The sequence below is a fragment of the Falco punctatus genome (genome assembly GCF_963210335.1).
Source record: "Falco punctatus genome assembly, chromosome: 16".
Classification (NCBI taxonomy): domain Eukaryota; kingdom Metazoa; phylum Chordata; class Aves; order Falconiformes; family Falconidae; genus Falco; species Falco punctatus.
In genome coordinates this window covers 2,415,953-2,434,435 of record NC_137596.1, presented here as the reverse complement: position 1 = coordinate 2,434,435, position 18,483 = coordinate 2,415,953, and the positions used below count along the sequence as shown (strand labels likewise).

General features: G+C 44.8%; 1 protein-coding gene across 3 annotated transcripts in view; it reads left to right on the top strand.

Annotated features, from left to right (window-relative positions):
• The window catches only part of CDON (cell adhesion associated, oncogene regulated), a 59,757-nt gene that overhangs the window by 39,645 nt on the left and 1,629 nt on the right, over positions 1–18,483 (top strand). Inside the window, exons 14-21 of one of the 3 annotated variants that reach the window (XM_080366474.1) lie at positions 877–982; positions 4,211–4,333; positions 5,827–6,054; positions 7,172–7,446; positions 9,863–9,942; positions 14,573–14,829; positions 15,534–16,503; positions 17,038–17,314. In XM_080366474.1, the coding sequence (XP_080222600.1) occupies positions 877–982; positions 4,211–4,333; positions 5,827–6,054; positions 7,172–7,446; positions 9,863–9,942; positions 14,573–14,829; positions 15,534–15,700 (1,236 nt within the window). In that variant the 3' untranslated portion in view covers positions 15,701–16,503; positions 17,038–17,314. Of the gene's footprint in view, positions 1–876; positions 983–4,210; positions 4,334–5,826; positions 6,055–7,171; positions 7,447–9,862; positions 9,943–14,572; positions 14,830–15,533; positions 16,843–17,037; positions 18,474–18,483 lie in introns of those variants that run through there. The other 2 variants (XM_080366473.1, XM_080366475.1) reach the window with 2 other exon arrangements.

Genomic DNA, 18,483 nt, shown 5'->3' with positions numbered 1-18,483 from the left:
TGGGCTTAACTCTGTCCAAACCCCTGTTCGTGCCATGAGTTGCGAGCGAGTTGGCTTCGTTTCCTGCAATTCCTGCTGCTTTTGTCAATCCAGGCTGTGATGGCTGGGCGCTGGGTTTGAAACCCGCCGTCTTCCCTCGCATCCAGTAGAGGTTTCATGTTAGAGAAACGTTTTGCTTTCCCCTGTTACCTCGTCTTTTGTAAACAAGTACTTTAAAGTCCTTATTGAAACCCACAGAAATTCTTTGCTCTTGTTTTGAAATCTAACCCCCAGTATACTTTGGAGGATTTAACGTGTAGCATTCCCAGTGTTAGTTTGCTCTGCTAGCTCAGCTTTAAGAGATGTTAAGGATAATAAACTTAAAATAACCTCTGGTTCCTCAGGAGGCTGCATAACTTAAAGTAAAATATTACCGAGCTGAATTTTAGAGTGACCTTCACTCTTTCTGAAGTGAAAATGATCTTAACTTTTCCATTTCCATTAATCACGCGAGCTTTCAGACCGTTCATGGTCAAACCCTAATTGATGGTTTGGAAAGTGATGTGGGAGGAAAGTGTCAGCCCCAGCTCGGTCTCTTGTCACTGTGCTACCCTCATTTTTTCAACTGCTCGGAGGAGTTCAATGGCAGAGCACTCTCCTGCAACCCTGTAAGAACTGGCACTGAGCTCATCTTATCCGTCTGTAAATCCACAGCAATTGATGATCCTCTTTCTGTTGGAGCCTCTGTGCAAACCTCCCCCTACACCTTGTTTGCACAACCTTATTAAAAAAAAACCAACCATATTTCAAAGTGATAAGATATTCAGTGATGACAGCTCAGCAGGACTCAATTAAAATTTTTCTTCTCTAACGCAGTCTTATAAAATTCTCTTTTAGTATATTACATCAAGCAACAACAACACACCCATCCAAGGATTTTATATCTATTACCGGCCTACAGACAGTGACAATGATAGTGACTACAAGAGGGATATCGTGGAAGGTACGCTGCAGTGAACGCGTATTAAATAACACTGCTCGACGGGGAGGAACATCATGTAGCCGTGTTGGCTGTGTTTATATGAAATCTAAACTGCTTTTCCCAAACTAAGTCTTTACAGTATATTTCACAGAAGTAGCTATCTCAACTACGTAATGTCAAGTTCTGCCCACACATGAACTTGTTTCTTCCTTCTCAAGCCTTTGCTACATGGAAACTTGAGAACTAAATACTGGGTTTAAGTTTGTCTTGTTACACTGCTGCAAATCCTTAATGTAGGTCTATTTAAGCTGGTTTAGCTTAAAGTAGTTGAGTAAAGAGAAAGCAGTGTAAATGAGATTTAACCCAGGGTAAGCTCATCTGCGTTACAGACCATACTAATAACTAGCTGGCTTTTAAAATGATTTACCCCAGCATGGATTTTCAAAGCTAGGCAGTACCTTGTGTGTAACTGCCTTTCTCTCCTTTTACCTTGTTTAATTGCTTATCCTACTATAAGTAAGTCACTTTGAGCCTCAAGTGCTGTAGTGCGCTGCAAATGCAGGTATGTTTGTGCTTCATTTTGCCTTTTAGTCAGGTTATTTTTTCCCCCTGTTCATATTAGATCATCATTTTCCTGGAAGAAGTTATTAGATAATGTCTGTATTGGTCCAGAAGTGGAAAACCCTTTTAAAAATATTTTACTTAATGTTCTTATTACTTGGGCTGAGTAAACGTAGTGATCTCATTCTGTCCCGATGACGTTAATTATTTCCCCCCCCCCCCATTTATTTCACTTACAAGAGGATTGGGCCTTTATTTTGAAAATTTTCCCTGGCTAGACAATACTCCACATAGTACTTTGATGCATGACATAAGCTTTTGCACACTATAAAGCTATTAAAGATCCAGAGTTTCGGCTCGGAGGATTGCTTTAAAGAAGCTTATGCAGTCTGCACCTTCATCTGCAAATGTATTTTAGCCTTTGCTAGACAGAACTTATGTGTTTATAAATCTTATACACTAAGCAGTTAGTTGTTTAAGTGGGCTCCACTGTGCTGTGAAATTAACTTGTTTCTGATTTTTATTTTTTTTTTCCAAGAGTGTGTGTGTGTGTATTGAACTCTTTGTGGCAGTCTGAAACCATTAGCAGCTGCTCTGCTCTGCCAAAGCCTGGAACAGAAACTCATTCGGTGGAAATATTTAAACTTAAACTTTTCTTTACTGTGCTCCCTAAATTAGGGTTTTGGGGGTGGGTGGGGAAAGAGAAGAGTTATTTTCAATTAAAGTGTGATTGGAAGCATTTGATGTGAAATATGTAGAGGAGCATGTGACTTAAGGTATTTCTGCCATAAATCACTTGTTCTTCACTTTTTCCCCTCTGTTACCTTTGAATTAATCTGTCTGTTTTTTGACAGGGAATTTTATCTTGAAATGACTGCATGAGTTGTGGAAAAAGTGTTGTGATGCCTGTATTAGCGAAGTACTTGCCGCAGGCTTTCCTTACTGTTTCCTGTTAAGTCTTGTCTTTAGAGACATTCAAAACTCTGCAGAAAACTTTTTTCTTACAAACGCTGCTACGGGCAAAATCAGATTTTATTTAAAGGAAAAAAAAAAACCAAGCTAAAAGGTTGACTCGGATGGCTCCTCAGTATCTTTCAGCAGCTTTAAGCAAAAGCAAAGCAAAATTAGTCCCATCCTGCACTGATGGTCTGAATTTCTGTTTTGAGGGTCCTGGAGATTGAATTTTAAATGTAAATGCAGTCTGATGTCAGTTGTTTAAATGTTTTTCCTTGCTAATGGTGCACGAAGAGGACAGTTAAAGTGCCTGTACTGATTCCAGTTCCACTAATGGTTTGAAGCGGAAACCTAAAACCTGGTGTAGTAATTACCAAAAGGAATGCTTGGGGGTGGGGGTGCCGGGAAAACCGAGTATGAATCTTGGGAGAACGTGCGATTTAGGGAAAGGCTGGTTCTAGCTTCAGCCAGGACTTGTCAGCCCTCACTTGGGACGCTCGGCATGCGAGGGATGGAGCTCGGAGCGTGCAGTGCATCCTCTCCCAAAATCCCGAACCGAGGTGGGATCCTCATGGGTACCCCCTGCCCTTTTCTTGGCCAGGCAGGGGTATCTGCACCTGGGCTTGGGTCCTGGAGAAGTTTGAACAGAGTCATGGTGACAGCCCCTGCCAGCCGAGCAAGCTTTATTTTTTTTATTAATACTTAAATCAGTAGGTGGTATGACAGTTTCTTAGAAACAGTGGAAACAGTTCAAGGTGGTATTTTCCAAGAGGGATTAAGAGCGCTCAAACAGTTAATTAAACTCCCTAAAAAGAAAAAAAAAAAAAAGGGGGGGGGGGAAGGGTCGCTGTTTATTAAAATTTGTCACAAGCCTGTGAAAGTAAAAACCGAGAGTGATTTATATTGAAGTGCTCAGTACTTCAGGAGGGTGTCTAAATGAAATGTTGGCCAGGAGCCAGAGATGACAAAACCGTCCTATTAGAGAAGATTGCTTGGCTTGGGATCCTTCTCTGCAGGGGCAGGCAGCGCGAGAGACAGCCACGCTGTCTAATTTTGTTTCCTAGTATGTTTAATAAAATGCACGTTCAATTATCTGCGGTTTCGGCTAAGTTGAGCAACCCAGATGTATCCTTCCTGCAAAAAACGGGTGGCTTCAGTCGGTGCCTTGCATCTCTAGGGATCCTGCAGGATGGCAGATTGGGAGAGGGTCTTAGCACAGTGAAGTTTTTCCCTTGTCCCAAGTTAAATCTGTTTTCTGTGTCAGGTTCTCCTTGTTACTTGCCCGATGTAATACAAGTAGTTTGCATAACCCATCCTAAACCCACCCTTTCAGTAGTTTCATATTTAAGATGCACAGAACTGCTGTTGATTTTTGAACATACAGATGCTGGAAACTTGGATATTTTTTGAGTTTAGTGACTTCTGGTTTTTGTGGAGAAAGATTTTTGAAAAAAAAACACCCACAATTGAAAATACTGGGGGGAAAAATAAAAACCCAACCCACATTTATTCATCAAAAGGTTCTTCTAAGAATCTATTTTGCAGCGCAATGTGAGTCTTATGACTTCAGTTAAGTCCATAAATTGTTGATAAGGACTGTTGTGCTAACAGAAAAAGCTGCAATACCCCTTCATTTTAGAGAAGGACGCTGTGATATACCTAATTCTGGCTCATGTGAGTAAATGAAACACAGTTGATTTATTTTTTTTTTTTTTTTCTTCCCCCTCCCGCCAGGTACAAAGCAATGGCACTTGATAAATCACCTGCAGCCAGAAACATCTTACGACATTAAAATGCAGTGCTATAACGAAGGTGGTGAAAGCGAGTACAGCAACGTCATGATCTGTGAGACCAAAGGTGAGCACCCAAAGAACACGTCTGCTTGCCTGCCGGACCGTGTGAAGGTGGTGGTTTGTGGCATGAAATATCTGCTGTGTTGAACGGGGTTTTTTTTCAGCGCAAAAGTCAGCTGCAATGAAGACCATAATTTTCTGGAATGTTTTGGAGGATTGTTTTGTCTTCCGAAGCTGGGGTTGTTTTGAACATACTGAAACTGATACCTTGTACTCCCGAGAAGGCCTCTTAGCAAAGCTCTGCAGATCTGCCTGGCCTAAAAGATAGTATTGTTGTTCTGGGTTGCGTTTTATTTTTTTTTTTCCCCTGCTATGCTGATAGCCTCTTCCTAGGAGACAACCATGCGCTTGAAGATGACAGAATTGATTTGTATGTCTGTTTTATGTCTTTGGGGCTCTGTGACACGTTGTATAAGTGCAGACCGCAGCAATTGATGGTTATGTTGGCTGCCTCCGTCACTAATCCTGCATGCCTCTGGCACAAAGTTTGTACTGTTCTCTGGAAGTGTCAGATATGGCAGTCACATTTATTTTGCGAAGAATTCCTGTCTCCTTTAATCTCTAAAACCAAGTAAGGCTGTAAAGGGAAAATGCAGACAGTAAACTTCAAATGCATGCTATGAAAAAATGTTTTAAAAAAAAGAAAAAAGAAAAAAGCTCTCTAGGAGCGGAAGCATCAAAATTTAGCTAAGTTAATAGCAAAGCCTTTGAAAAGAGGGGCTGGGAGCTGCAGGGCTTCAAGGCAGCACACACGGTTGGTCTTCCTCCTGCAAGGAATTCAACTTTCTTCTCTAATTTTAAAGTTGGCAGGATGTAATCTGTCATTCTTACTGAGTCTTCCGTAAAATGCATCTCCTCCAGGCTTGTGGGGTGATCCAGCTTATCTAACATATCTGTGTGGACGTGCTTATGTGTCTCTGACCAGCTTTGCTCCTAAGCCAGGCACCTCTTGTAGGTTTTTAGTGTCAAATGAAATGAATGTGTGCTGAAAACTAATGTAAATTTAATTCCTGGGTTAAACTAGCATCTCGTTTTCAGTGATTTTGCTGTTCAGCTCTTAGTATCTTCAGTAGTAGGGTTTTGAAAATGGGGTTAGCAGGGTTCACATCAGATAAAAGTAGGTCATCTGGCAGTGGTTAGGCGATAGAAATGCATGTTGCGGTTTTTTTCCTGACCTCAGAAGTGGAAAGATTTGTGCTCTTTCAAGTTGGGACTTAGTGCAGTTCTAGCCATGCGTATGTCAAGTTGCTCGTTAAAGTTTCGAGTGACCTCAATGAGAGGGTTAGCAAGCTGGATAATAACTATTTGCCTTGGAAAATGGTTATTACCCAATAGTAGTTGGCCTCCTCGTTATAGGTTTTAATATTGACTTGGAAGCTTTCTTTTTGAGGCATTAGGATTCTAACTCGGCAGGTAATTATTTTCATTTCATAGTGAAAACACACTTGGAGGACGCATTCAGCAAATGTACCTGTACTTGTCTCTCCTTTCATCCAGTGAAACGCACGCCGGGAGCTTCCGAATATCCAGTGAAAGATCTGAGTACGCCACCAAATCCCCCCGACCGGGTTGGGGGAAGCGGAGCTGGCCCTTCCAACGGCCCCGTTCGGAGCAGTGACATGCTGTACTTGATTGTGGGCTGCGTCCTTGGGGTGATGGTCCTTATTCTCATTGTTTTCATTGCCATGTGCCTGTGGAAGAACCGTCAGCAAAACGCCATGCAGAGTGAGTTATTTTTGGTTTCCTTTCATCATGAAAATATTATCGGAGTAAAATTAGTAACGTTCATGTTATATTTTATGAATGGGAAGCCGTTTCCTGTTTTAAGCCAACTGGCTTTTATTTAGAGACTTGTACTTTCTAGGTGTGCTTTAGGTGAAGATTTGGATTTTTTCAAAGCAGCAGTGTCTCCATTTCTTTGTATTGATACTCGCTGCCCTGCTGCATTGCTCTACAGTTTCTGTAAAAATAAAAAAAATGTGCTGCAGTTTCACCCAAAGCACGGTGTGTGAAATGTCCGGGCAAAGTTTCTTCAGTTTATGTTTAACTTTGAGCGCCTGCATAGGTTTCTGCTGATTGCAGTGGCAGAACTCATGTGTAATCATAGGTACTTGTTAAAACGTGGAGACTTGGACCTCAAATCTCTCCCTCTCTCGTGTGTATCTGGAAAGAAAAAGAAGTTGCAGCGCTTGGAGGACAAGTCCCTTGCTACCTCTCGGTCCCTTCATGCTACAATGGAGTTCAAGTCTTTTATAGAGGTGTTAATAAGGAGGATCTGTTCGTTTGCAAGTAGGAGCCTTGAGCAGATGCGCTGGAGCTTAAGCACGCTTTGCAAGGTGCTGTGTGCCCACCAAACGATTTGTGCTAGCAGCATCTCTTCACTGATCTTTTCTGTTGGTAATTCATAAATCAGCCTTGTGCTTTCCACAGCCTGTGGTTATTTTAAAATGTCCTGACTCCTTGTCAGAGAGATACGAGACAAGAATTCTTGCAAAATAAGATAGTGTCTTCAACTGCAGCCCAGAGATATTTTCTGGCATTACTTCGTAGCAGATGGCAGAGGGTCTATTGGTTATACAAATGGCCCATTCTTGGGACGCTCTTCATGGGGGCTGATGTCAGCCGAGTCCTTTCAGACCAGCATTCCTGGTCTGTTCTCCTGGATGTTGCTGTTTTACGTTTCTGTGTTTGTATGCTAAGCACTTAGACATTACAGTTAATGTACATATTACAGTTACTTTACAAAGGCCTGTAGAAAGAGAAAATTAAGTTTCTTTAGTATCTTAGAGATGCTCGTTTAACTTCTCCTTTGGCAATAATTTTGGTAACAATGTTTTTGCAGAATATGACCCTCCTGGCTATCTGTATCAAGGGGCAGATATCAACGGGCAAATGATCGAGTACACGACCTTACCCGGCACAAGCAGAGTCAACGGCAGCATCCACGGAAACTTCATAAGCAACGGCGGCCTCAGCAACGGCTGTCCGCATGTCCATCATAAAGTTGCTAATGGAGTTAACGGGATCATGAATGGAGGAGCTGGACTGTACCCAGGGCACACCAGCTCCCTGTCCAGGACACACGTGGACTATGAACATCCCCACCATCTTGTGAACGTAAGCTCTTACACCGGGTGGAGGGCTCAGCCCAGACCTTGGGATTTATTCAGAGACTGTAGAAGCACACTTAATTTGGGTGGGGGAAATACTCATCCATTGATAACAGCCAGTTCCACTAAATTACTTATCCCAGAGGAAGCAACTGGGCTGATATTTCTGATACAAACATCATGGTTTTCATTTGAGAGTATCAGATGACAGCAAGAATTCCACTTACTCTGGGAAATCTGCCTCTACCCTCCTCCTAACAGCATGTAAGCTCTGAGAATGCTTCAGTACTAGGCTGAGATACTTTACTTGTACATATGGTATTTCTCAATCTTCAAGTTAAATAGATTTAATTATAGCTGCTTATTCTGCAGCTTTATGGATCACCCGTTTTTTTCCCCCACCTGTTTCAGATCTGTAACTCTAAGCAATGCTATTAATTATGGCAAAGCACGAATGTAGCAGGAGGTTCCATAAAATAAAATGCCCCATACATCTTGAAGTGCAGCAACGTAATAACGCTGTCTTTTTTTTTTTTTCAGTCCCTTGTTTGTGACTGTTGAGAAGGGCTCATTTTTTGTTTTGAAATTTAAAATAAAATTAAAAACTAATTTAAGTCTATGATCCAGCCTTTGTATGCTGTGGAAAAATACTTCATTTGCTGAAATGTGTCCCGTTTCCAAGAGAGAATAATGATTTCATTATTGTCTATGGAAACAGATGGCTTGCATTCAGACTTACTAAACTTACTCAAAACTGTGAACATTGCCCAGGAAAACTGAAAGGAAAAGTTCAAAAGTCTGAATAACCCATGCTGTTTCTGGAGCAAAAAAAAAAAAAAAAAGGGGGGGCTATTGTTTGTGTTAGTAATTGAACACAAGCACTTCATTTTATTGAACAACAAATTAGCACTTGCACGGTAGTTGCCACTTCAGTTAACTCCAACTTTAAGTCCAGACCAGTTGGTTTTTCACCTGATGCTCTCTTTGGTCTGCTTGTCTAGCAAGTGCCACTTTTTTGTTGCTTTCAAGAGCAACCTAGGAGCAAACCGTGTTTTTTTGGACCAGTCCAACCTCCCAGTGGGTGAAACTCTCCAAAAGTCTCCGGCCATACAAGCCCTCAGGAAGGGAAGGTTTTGCAGTGCTTGAAGGCTGGTCTGTGAGAAAGCCTGGGGGCTTGCACTGGTGTTTTGTCCCTCCTATTTTTATTTTTTGTGGGGGAAGGAAGGAAATAAGGCACGTGGGGACACAAGTCTCGGTGCTCGGAGCTCCTCTGTGCCGCAGGATGGGACCTGCAGTGCTGCTGCCTCGTTGCGAACGGTTGACTGGGTTGAGTTTTTCTTCTCCCCCCTCCACGTTGTAGAAAGTTTGAGTCACACAATCTCTTCCCACGTAGAAGGACCAGGACTGGCACACGGGTGAGACAGTGCAGAGGAACAGGATGTTCTCATCTTTGTTAGGACTCTCTTTATTGTTTCATTGATTGGGCTAAATGAGGAAGAGAGAAACTGGCCAGGATGGCAATCAAGACTAATCAGGCGTTTCCTCAGTGCTCCCTATTGCACTGAGAGGCCTCCAAAACTGAAGGGTAAGCCCCGTGTCTGCAGAAAATAGGGATTGTTAGAAGTTACCTACCGCTTGGAATCTCAAAAGCCAGGTGAGCTTTCCCAAACGGGCTCCCCTCCCGAAACACGGCGCAGTAGCCCAGCTCCGCAGCGCCGTTTTCGAGCGGCTCCCGCATCAGTGTCCGCCTAGTCTTTAACAATGAGGTATGTGTTAATCTGGGCATTTTTACTTGCTTGTAATGGCCCCTTCAGCCAAAACCAACAACACAAAATCCCTCTCACCCAGAGTCATTGCTGGCTAAGGAATTACCCCATCTGTAAAAATATTAAATGTTTCAAAAATCAGTGTAGCGAGGTAAACTGATCTAATTGGCGTAATTACAGGAAAGTGGGATGGGTTTATGTTTGTGACATCAGCCCTGCAAATTTAATACTCTGTCTCCCCAAACGGGCACAGTTTGCTAATGAACAGCAATTTGCTTTCATGTCTGTCATCAGTGTTAAAAATAAACATATTTACAGTGTGTTTATTAAATTAAACCTGAGCATATTAAGCTGAAAACAGACCAGGGAAATTACCGCATACTTGTCTAAGCTGCAGTTATTTACTTTTCTCTGACACACATGCTGGCAAAACCCCTCCACTTGACTTTGTATAATAGCTCAGTGTTGCCATGCCACGTTACAGGGCACGGATCTGAAGATTGATAAGGTGATTAGAGTTTGAAAACGAAGCGAGGGGCTTGGGGTGCTAGCTTGAGCTGAACTGCCTCCTCAGTGACTCTCGTGTATGTTTGAATAGTGATTGATTTCTTTTTTTGGCTTATTTTTTTTTTTTTTATTAATCCTTCCTTGCTGCAGGGCGGTGGGATGTACACAGCCGTGCCGCAGGCTGATCCCTCGGAGTGCATCAATTGCCGAAATTGTCGGAACAATAACAGGTGATGTAAAACTGGCACAGAGGCAGGACCTTCGCGAACAGCAGCCCTCGCTCCAGGTGCTGTGTTAAAGCTGGGGCAAACAAAAGCCAGAGAGCTTGAGCGCTGGCGGAGGGGATGGAGGAGCCCGATGGCAGCATATGACTTGGAGAGCAGTTGGTGATTGTCTGCAGGGTGGAATAAAACGAATTATTCAACCCCCAGAGCGTGTTTTGCTCAACATATTCCTCTGCCCTCTAGGAAACGAGGCAGGTTGGGCGCTGGGGTGTGTGGGTTTTTTTTTTAACCTTATTTCCTGTGTTTTCTTCAGGTTTGAGATAACAAAATCATTCCATATGGAGTTTGTCAAATAGGATTTAATTGGTCTTCTGTATTTTACATTTCCTGCCATTCTCTTAAGAACACGAATGAACTACGGTCACAGCTTTGCTTTCTTTGTAAAACGTGGGGTTTGAGGTTCTTCGGGAGCAGTTTGGTCAGCCGTTGTCGGTGTGGGATGAGTTTTTTGCGTGAGAAAAGGGATTCTTGCATAGAATAAGGGAAAATCTGTCTTCTGCGTTGTAGATGTGAATCTGGATTTTTATTAGGTTTTTCACTTTTGAAAGTTTTAAAGAATATTCTTCCAGGCTTCTGACTAAACCTCTGGTTATTTTAGTGACTAAAAATAGGACTGAAAGTCAGACATGCTGGACTGCTGTGAGTGGTAAATTCTGGATTTTTTCAATCATACTCTGAATTTTCTGTCTTACTGAAATTGTCAACTGCCTTTAGGTGTACTTCTGGAGAAGCTGAGTTGAAATTAAGCTGTTGTTGAAGGCAGAAAACATGGTCGCTTTATTTTCATGCTTTTACTATTTAAAATATAACAGGCTTCAGATTCTTCCTCCTTCCATAAATACACGTGTGGTAGCGTGACAGAGATGAGCTGCTACTCACAGGTAGAGCTGGGCACACTTTGGACCGGTGTCGTGACTGATCTCCGGGGAAGAGCGAGCTACCGTTCCCTTACAAGCCAGTTGTCTGTTTTCAAGGCAGGCTGTGTAACAGCAGTCATCAAGATGTGTACGACTGGCCGTAATTTGGAACATGCTGTATGTGTTATGCCATAATTAAGAGCTTGCTTTTCCATTTTAAGCATATTTATATTTTTAATTGCTCTTTTTTTTTTTCTTGAGAAAGCAGGGGGAATGGGTTCCATCCTCCGCAACTGTACTGTTCCTCCCAGACGGGTCATCAGCAGGCTCTGAACTTTGAATTTTCACATCCCTGTTCTATATTTGACTGCTTGATAGAGAAACAAGTTGTCCTTTACAGCTGCCTTACCCCAGAGGGGACCATTAACCTCTGTTTGGCAGGAGAGCTGCACAGCCGGGACCGCTCCGTTCCCTTCCTGGTGCTGGGGGAATGGGAGGAGGACATGGGAGAGGGGAATGGGGGCGACCAGAAACGTGCCTGAGTATTACACCAGGGGCTGGGGAGCTGGATGGACAGCCAGGGTGAGGAGGAGGAGGAAGAGGAAGGCACGGTGGGTTAGGGCAGTCAAGTCGGTAGGTTTTTGGCAAGTGGGAATTTGGGGCTGGAGTCTTCTCCCCACCTTTGCTAACCTTGCAGCTACCTTGCGCAGGTCTCCTGCTGGTGCAAAGAGGACCCGTGCTTTGTCCCACCCTCCGGTTATATCCCCTTGTGTACTGAAGCCAGGCAGTTCCCCCTGCAAAACACCCCCGTCGTGACAGGGGGAGGGAGGTTCGAGTGGAAATCCCTCTAGCAGGGCGACGGTCTCTAGCTCGTGAGCGTTTCAGGTGCGCGTGGCCTTGCTCTTGACGTTCCACCTTGGCACCGCTAATTCCTAAATGAGCCGATTTCCGCGGGATGCCTGGAGTTGACTGCTAAATTCAGCCCTAATCAGCACCGTTTGAATTGTGACCACGTGCAAATGAATCCTAAAGGTTTAGCGTATTTAATAGCTGGCTACCGTGGCTGTTTTCAGCAATAGCCATCTCGGAGCAGGTTTTATTATTACAGCGGTGAAATCCCTCGGTCTTCTGTTTAAATTAGCACTTCATGCTCTCGTAACTGCTTGTGGAGGCTTGCCAGAGGTAGAAGTTGCTGAAACACAGATACCCGCTCTGCTATTGTGGACAAAGCCAGTGAGATGAGTGTGGTTTACACTTGTTGCCTTAGGATTGAGAACCAATATTTTTTTTTTTTTTTCTTCTAAAAAGAAAAAAAAAATTTTTTTTTTTTCTTCTTTTTCCACTAAAACTTCCTCTGCAACCATCAGGTATCTAGAAATCTGTTTTGTTGCAGATCTCTCTTTTGCAGATTTGCTGTATTCTGGACAGAAATCTAAACTACACATTTTGAATAAAGCAGTATCGGTCTGGTTTTCCAGCTTTTTAAATCTAAATCATGCAGGTGGGGGCTTCTAAGTTGGTTTACAGTTTGGTAGGATTTTAGCACTGCAAATTGGTAGAAAATGTGTTTTCTGCAGCAGGGATTTTACAGCGCTTTTCGTGCGCACTCTGCTCTGGGTATACCAATGGCTAGCTTCCATCAAAATGTGGTTATTTAAGCTTAAAAAGCTGAACTGCTGTCTCGAAACATCATTCAAGCCCATACGGTAATACAAAGAACTACACCAACCTCTGTATCTTTAAAAAGAAACCCCCATAAACATGTAAAACCAAACATTTTAAATGGGTTCCTCTAAGATTTTTTTTTTTTTTTAATAATAAGTGAGTGCAGTCAAAACCTCTGCGGAAAGAAATGCAAACTAATAAATGGATTTGTTTGAAGACCAAACAAATGTTTCATGTGGATTCTTCAGTGGCTTCTGTGGTATTTTGGTACTTGGAATAATGATTTTGGAGGCAGTTATGGGAGTGGAAGGACAAAATAGGGGAGCGAAGGTTGAACGTGAAGCTCGGGGCTGCTCCTCGCAGTGTTTGGGAGGGGAGCGAGCTCCCCGGGGCGATACCACAGCTGCTGGAGGGATCCCCCTTCTCCCGTGTTTTGGCTTTGCAAGTGAAACATCTGCCGCAGGGGAAACTTGCTCCAGTTCTTCCTCTAGAAAGTTTATTTGCCTTGTTTGTGGATGTTTTGTTGCGCTCTCAGTTCTGGCAATACTGATCGTGGTTTTCAAGTGAGAGTCTAAACGGAGGCTCCAAGTGAGTTTGTAGGATGACTCCCTTGAGCGTGATGTTTTCATGCATCGCCCTGACCTTTCTAATGGGATAAAAGTAGTTTCTGGGGCTTGGGCAGGACCTTGCTGTGATTGTCAGGCTTAGTGTCTCCCGGTTTTAAATCCATCCGAGTTCAGTACTGTGGTGCTGAGGGCTCAGCTGCTACCAGAGTAGGCTCTGATGGCTGATACCCTGGCACTGACGATGTCCACGTCTGTCTTCCTCCCTCTTTTCAGCAATATAACGGTCAGCTCTGTTCAATTTTGGGCCAGAATCACTCTAAAACCTGCTGTGGTACTAGATAAGCTAGCACCTCAACAGCCAGATCCCAGGGATCTGGTTTTATATTTCAAAGTGCCAGCCCTTGGGTAGTGTCCCAGTAATAACCAGCAACCTGTAGCAAGATCCATTAGGCTTGTTACCATGAGCACAACAGGTGACGCATAGATACAAATTCAACAGGGGGAAAACAAGTGACCGATACAACACAGAGCATTTTTTTATCGGCATATAAAATCCTTGAAGCCTGTCAAACATTCGTGGGAGCGTTTCGGAGTGTCCCTAGCTGGCGGTGGGTTTGAGCGCTCCCCGTCCTTATTTCAGTGCCTTGCTTTTATCTGCGGATCCACCTCTGTTCTGCGCCACAAACCAAGGAGGGTTTTGGGGGGTGGTTTCCCGAAGTTTATGGCAGCTTTACAAGTGAACCTTTTGCGGGAGTTACGGTTTTGTATAAAACCACACTGAAGTGTGATTTTTGGGCTTTCTTACGTAGGAATTGCTTATATAAATGCACACGGAGGCCACGTTGTTCACGGGCCTCCAAACACTGTCGGCACTTTCCCTGCGTGCTGCGATGGTATGCATGTCTCTTAAGGTCCAGCTCCTTTTTGTTTAAAGGTTAAATAGCTTGGCTGTAACAATTGATTTAGCAGTTTAACCTCAATTCCACAGCTTTACGCACATATTATAGGGCCACAATCTGAGTTACACAGCAGAGGGGGAGTTTATAATATTGCATACATTTTTCTAATCTGCACTCGCTCTGATAACGCTCAGTATTTATTTTCCAAGGTACTTAAGTTTGCTGTTTGGGTTTCAAACTTGAGCTCTTTTTCTTGGCAGTGAAAATCTTGTTTTATAGGGCTGCCTTGATGGAGAAATGGACTCGCAAGTCGGGTCGTCGGGTCACAATCAATGGGGGAAGCAACCCAGAGCATGTTTTGAATGTTTTCAGCTGTCTGTTGGGAGAAAAAAAAAAACCCTGCTCGATCCTTTTCTTAATGTCAGGATTGATCCAAAAATACGTATTTACAAGTGATTTGGCAAGTGCTTTGACTGTTGATACAGCGAGTGACATGTGGTAAAGTAGTTAAAAATCGCAGTTTCTCAAGATAAGTGGTGGAAAGAAGCAGCTCTGTGTAACCTCACCTCGGCTTATGTCCCGTCTGCAGGTGTTTCACCAAAACCAACGGCACTTTCAGCAGCAACGCGCTACCCATCGTGCCCATCGTAGCACCTTATCAGCAGGACAGTTTGGAGATGAAACCTCTGAATCACCACGTCATGGTGGCCATGTGCTTGGCCTCCACCGTCCCAGAGTTCAGCGCCCGGCTGGAGGAGGACAGCAAGGAGAAAGCGGAGCAGCCCTCGGCCCAGCATCCCTGCTGTCGAGAAGGCATGAACCGGCTCTCTGTGGATTACGCGGATGGTAAGGCATTCTGGAGAGGGCAGCGCCCGGCTTTGAAGCCGGGAATATTCTGTAGGACAGCTGTAGGGCGCTTAATTTATTGCAGAGAAGCTAGTAATTAAGCCCACAAAAGACCTGGCTTTTCGAGAGAGATTAAGCGTTCCGCCTTTCCTATTGTGGAAAATGGGAGCAGCGGTGCTCAGGTGCCTGCGGCTGTCATGCCCTTCGTGATTGATGCCTCTAAATGGAGCTCGTGGAGCAAACGCGCTCCAGATAACGAGGCTGTGACTGATTTATGCTGGCTCGCAGTTGCCTGTACCTACCGCGCACCCGAAACTGCTGAAATGCTACCTGATGGAGTTCTACCCTAATGAGCAGGCATCCGTGACGGCGTAGAGCCACCCCACCGGCGTGAACAGGCACAGAGACGTAGGTGCGAGTTGGGCTGACCAAATCGGTGTGACCTGTTCGATATCGGCGCTGCCGGCGTGCTCAGGTGGAGCCGGCGCTCTGAGTGCTGCCTGATGTTTCGTGCCTGGTACAGCGAGGATGAGCCTGAGCTCAAAGAGCAGCACCTGCCTTTATTAATCTGGTTTTTTGGAGCTTCCGGGTCCCTTGAGCTTAAAGAGGAGATGATCTTAAAAAAGAAAAACCACAAAACAACAAAAAACCACCCAAACAAAATGAACAACCACCCCCCAACCAACCCTGCTTTTGCTTTGCAGGTGACAACTGTGTGCTCTCGGAAACATCGAACCACATTTTGAGCTGGAGTCCCCTTATTCTGCAACCTGTTTCGAAGGACTGTAAGGAAAAACCAGGATGGAGTTCATCCAGAGTCACCTTAAACGGTTCTGGGGACCTTCCGCAGCTCCAGCTGCAGGAAACCTGAGGAAGTGACCGTTGTCCCCACTTAACGCCAGTAACTGCACAGCACAGTCGCTGAAAGGGAGTGATGGAGGGATGTTAATTATAACAGAGAGAGTCACTATTTATTTTTTTGTAGTAGTGTCATATGAATGTATCTTGTTTTTAAAAATGGTTGCCTTTTTATATTATTTATGCCTTGAAATTCCTTTTTTTTTTCCCCCCATGCACCGCGAAACTAGCCTGTTATGTGTAAAAGAAAAAACGAAAAAAAAAAAAATTGTAATAATATAAAGAACAACAATGGGAAATACAGAGTGTGTTTTCTGTGGCGTATTACCAGCGTGAGAAGAGTCTGATACAGGGATTTAGCAAAGCGGGTTTGATGCTTATGACCGATTGCTGCCGCCTCCCTGGCAGCCTGGCATCGTGGTTTTCTCAAACCTTCCTTTCCATGAATGCCTCCCGTCCTCTTTTCGTTCCTCTGGGAAGAACCCGCTGGGTAAATAAGAAAATAAATAAGAAAAAGGAACCTCGGCTGAGTCGGGACGGTGTGGCTGGAGAAGCAGAGCTCTGTTCGGTGACTTTGTGTCTGTAGGTGCTGGATAACTCCGACGTTTGCAGAAACGGGGATGCAAAGCCAGCCAGGCTCACCTTCCCGCTTGCGGAAGACAAAATGCGGTTCGGCTGCACTCCTGACTCCGTGGCTCGAGGGAACGCTGACGGCTTGCACAGCCCCTGAAAATGAAACAAGGCGCGTTGAAGCGGCTCCCGCTGGCCCTGTGCGCGGCTGTAAGAAACCTGCTTGCCCCTCGGAAACAGCATGATGTAGGTGTTGCCACGTTAACTGCAGGGTTTGGGTGGGTTTGGTTTTGTTTTTTTTTTTTTTTTTTTTTTCCTTTCCAAATTTAATCGGAGTAAATAAAACAAACTGGTGCTTGTAAAGCACTCCATCCCCCCCCCAAAAAAAAAATCAAGAGCGCATAACCCCAGAAATGAGCCGCATAAACTACAATTACGGCTGCCCCGAGGCGACACATGTGCAGCCACCTTTTCATGGAGCGAGTATTTTTCTAGCCGGCGCCGGCCGCAGGGCTGGGAAGGGAGGAAGCGATGCGGGCCTGGCTGGAACTGCCGCAAACCCCTCGGGGAGCAAAGGCGCTACAGGTGCAGCGAGCCGCTCCGCGAGCAGCGGGGGTTTGGGGGGCGATTTCTGCTCGAGGGGGGGAACTGGCAATCTGCTTTGGGCACAGCATCTCTTTGTGGGCTGTTCTAAGTGTTGGGGTGGTGGGCTTTTTTTTTTCCCCCCTTTTGATTGGATTATTTATAAATACATTAATTTTTTCGCCTTTCTTTTTTTAGGGTTGTGCATCCTCCCGGCCAGAGCTGCCTAATTCTGAAGCTCGCTGCAAAGCCTGTGCTGGCACGCTGGACCTCGTGCCGTGAAACCCACGGGCTTCGACTGCCACCTACCCTGAAGCCGCTGCAAAACCCTGCTCCTCCCTCTTCATTTCTCTCCTCCTCGCCTAAACCCGACCTTCTCTGTCCACGCCTCACAGAGTGGCTTTCTCCTCGCTGGATTTTTCCTTTGCCAGACCGGCTGCGAGACTTTTCCCCGCTTTCCCACGGAGATTGGCAGGCGAGTGGTTGGGTTTGCCTCTGGCTGCTCTGTTTTCCCCAAGCACTCGAGATTTAACCACATTTTTAAACAACCTCGTTTCAATCAGACCCTGCATGTGCTCCCCTTTGTCATAGTTGCGTCGTATAAAGACACTGTATTTTCCTGAGACGCTGTAATATTCCTTTGAAAATGTTGGGTATTTGGGAGTGATGTCGGTTTTGCAGGGTTTGGGGTAGGGTGCTTTATTTTTTGGGGTGGTTTGATAAAGAAGGTGCTGCTGCTTTGTGGAAGGAGTGGGGATTGATACTCCCTGAAGTGAGGTTGGCTCTTACCAGTTGATATTTGTTAACCAAATCCAGGAGAAAATGGTCAGAGACGCTCTCATGTATCTCACCCACCAGATGAGGGGCAGGGAAAGCCAGGGACAGCTCGAGCCTTTCCTTGGACCCTGCCTACCTCCGTGCTTGCACGGACATGAGGAAAACCCCTCGCTAATCACTGGTTTTAACATCCTGCGCTTTGGCCTGAAAATGGGGAGTTTGGGGTGAAGATGAGGACCCCTCCCCCACACCACCCAAGCTTTCTGCCTGTCTTTGTACCACGTGGAATTTGCCAAGGTCCCAAATGGGCATCCGTGACTGCAGCTGACGCAACCCTTAGGCTGAGAGCGGAGCTTTGGCCCTTGAGGCTTTTTTTTTTTTCTCCCATTGGTTAGAAAATATGGTTTTTTTAAGCCTAAATATTTCTTTTTGCTCCAGAAGTAACTGAAGTCTCAAGGCTGAGCTGGAGGGACTTTCACTGGGTGCTGGCAGGCCCATCCCTGTGCTTGGGTGGTGCTGTTTTTTATAGCCAGCTGACCCAAAAATGGGAAAAACCTGGGGCGAGGTTTCCGGCAGAGCCTCCCGTCTTCCTTACCACCTGGCCTGTAGCACAATTTCACCAGCGCTCCCTCCTTCTCAAGATTAGGAAAGCTTTCCCTTCCCTTCCCTTCCCCAAGCCAGCTACACCCTGGGGAAAATCATACATCTTTTAAAATATTATAAAGAAGTAAAACCCCTTTGCCACCAGCCCTGAAATTTTGGGCTGGGTCTGGATCATGGATATTTTTCCAGCTGCTGAGTTACGACTCCAGCAGTGTCGCAGGAGCCAAGACGCATCCGGCCATTCCCAGCTTTATTAACGCCATT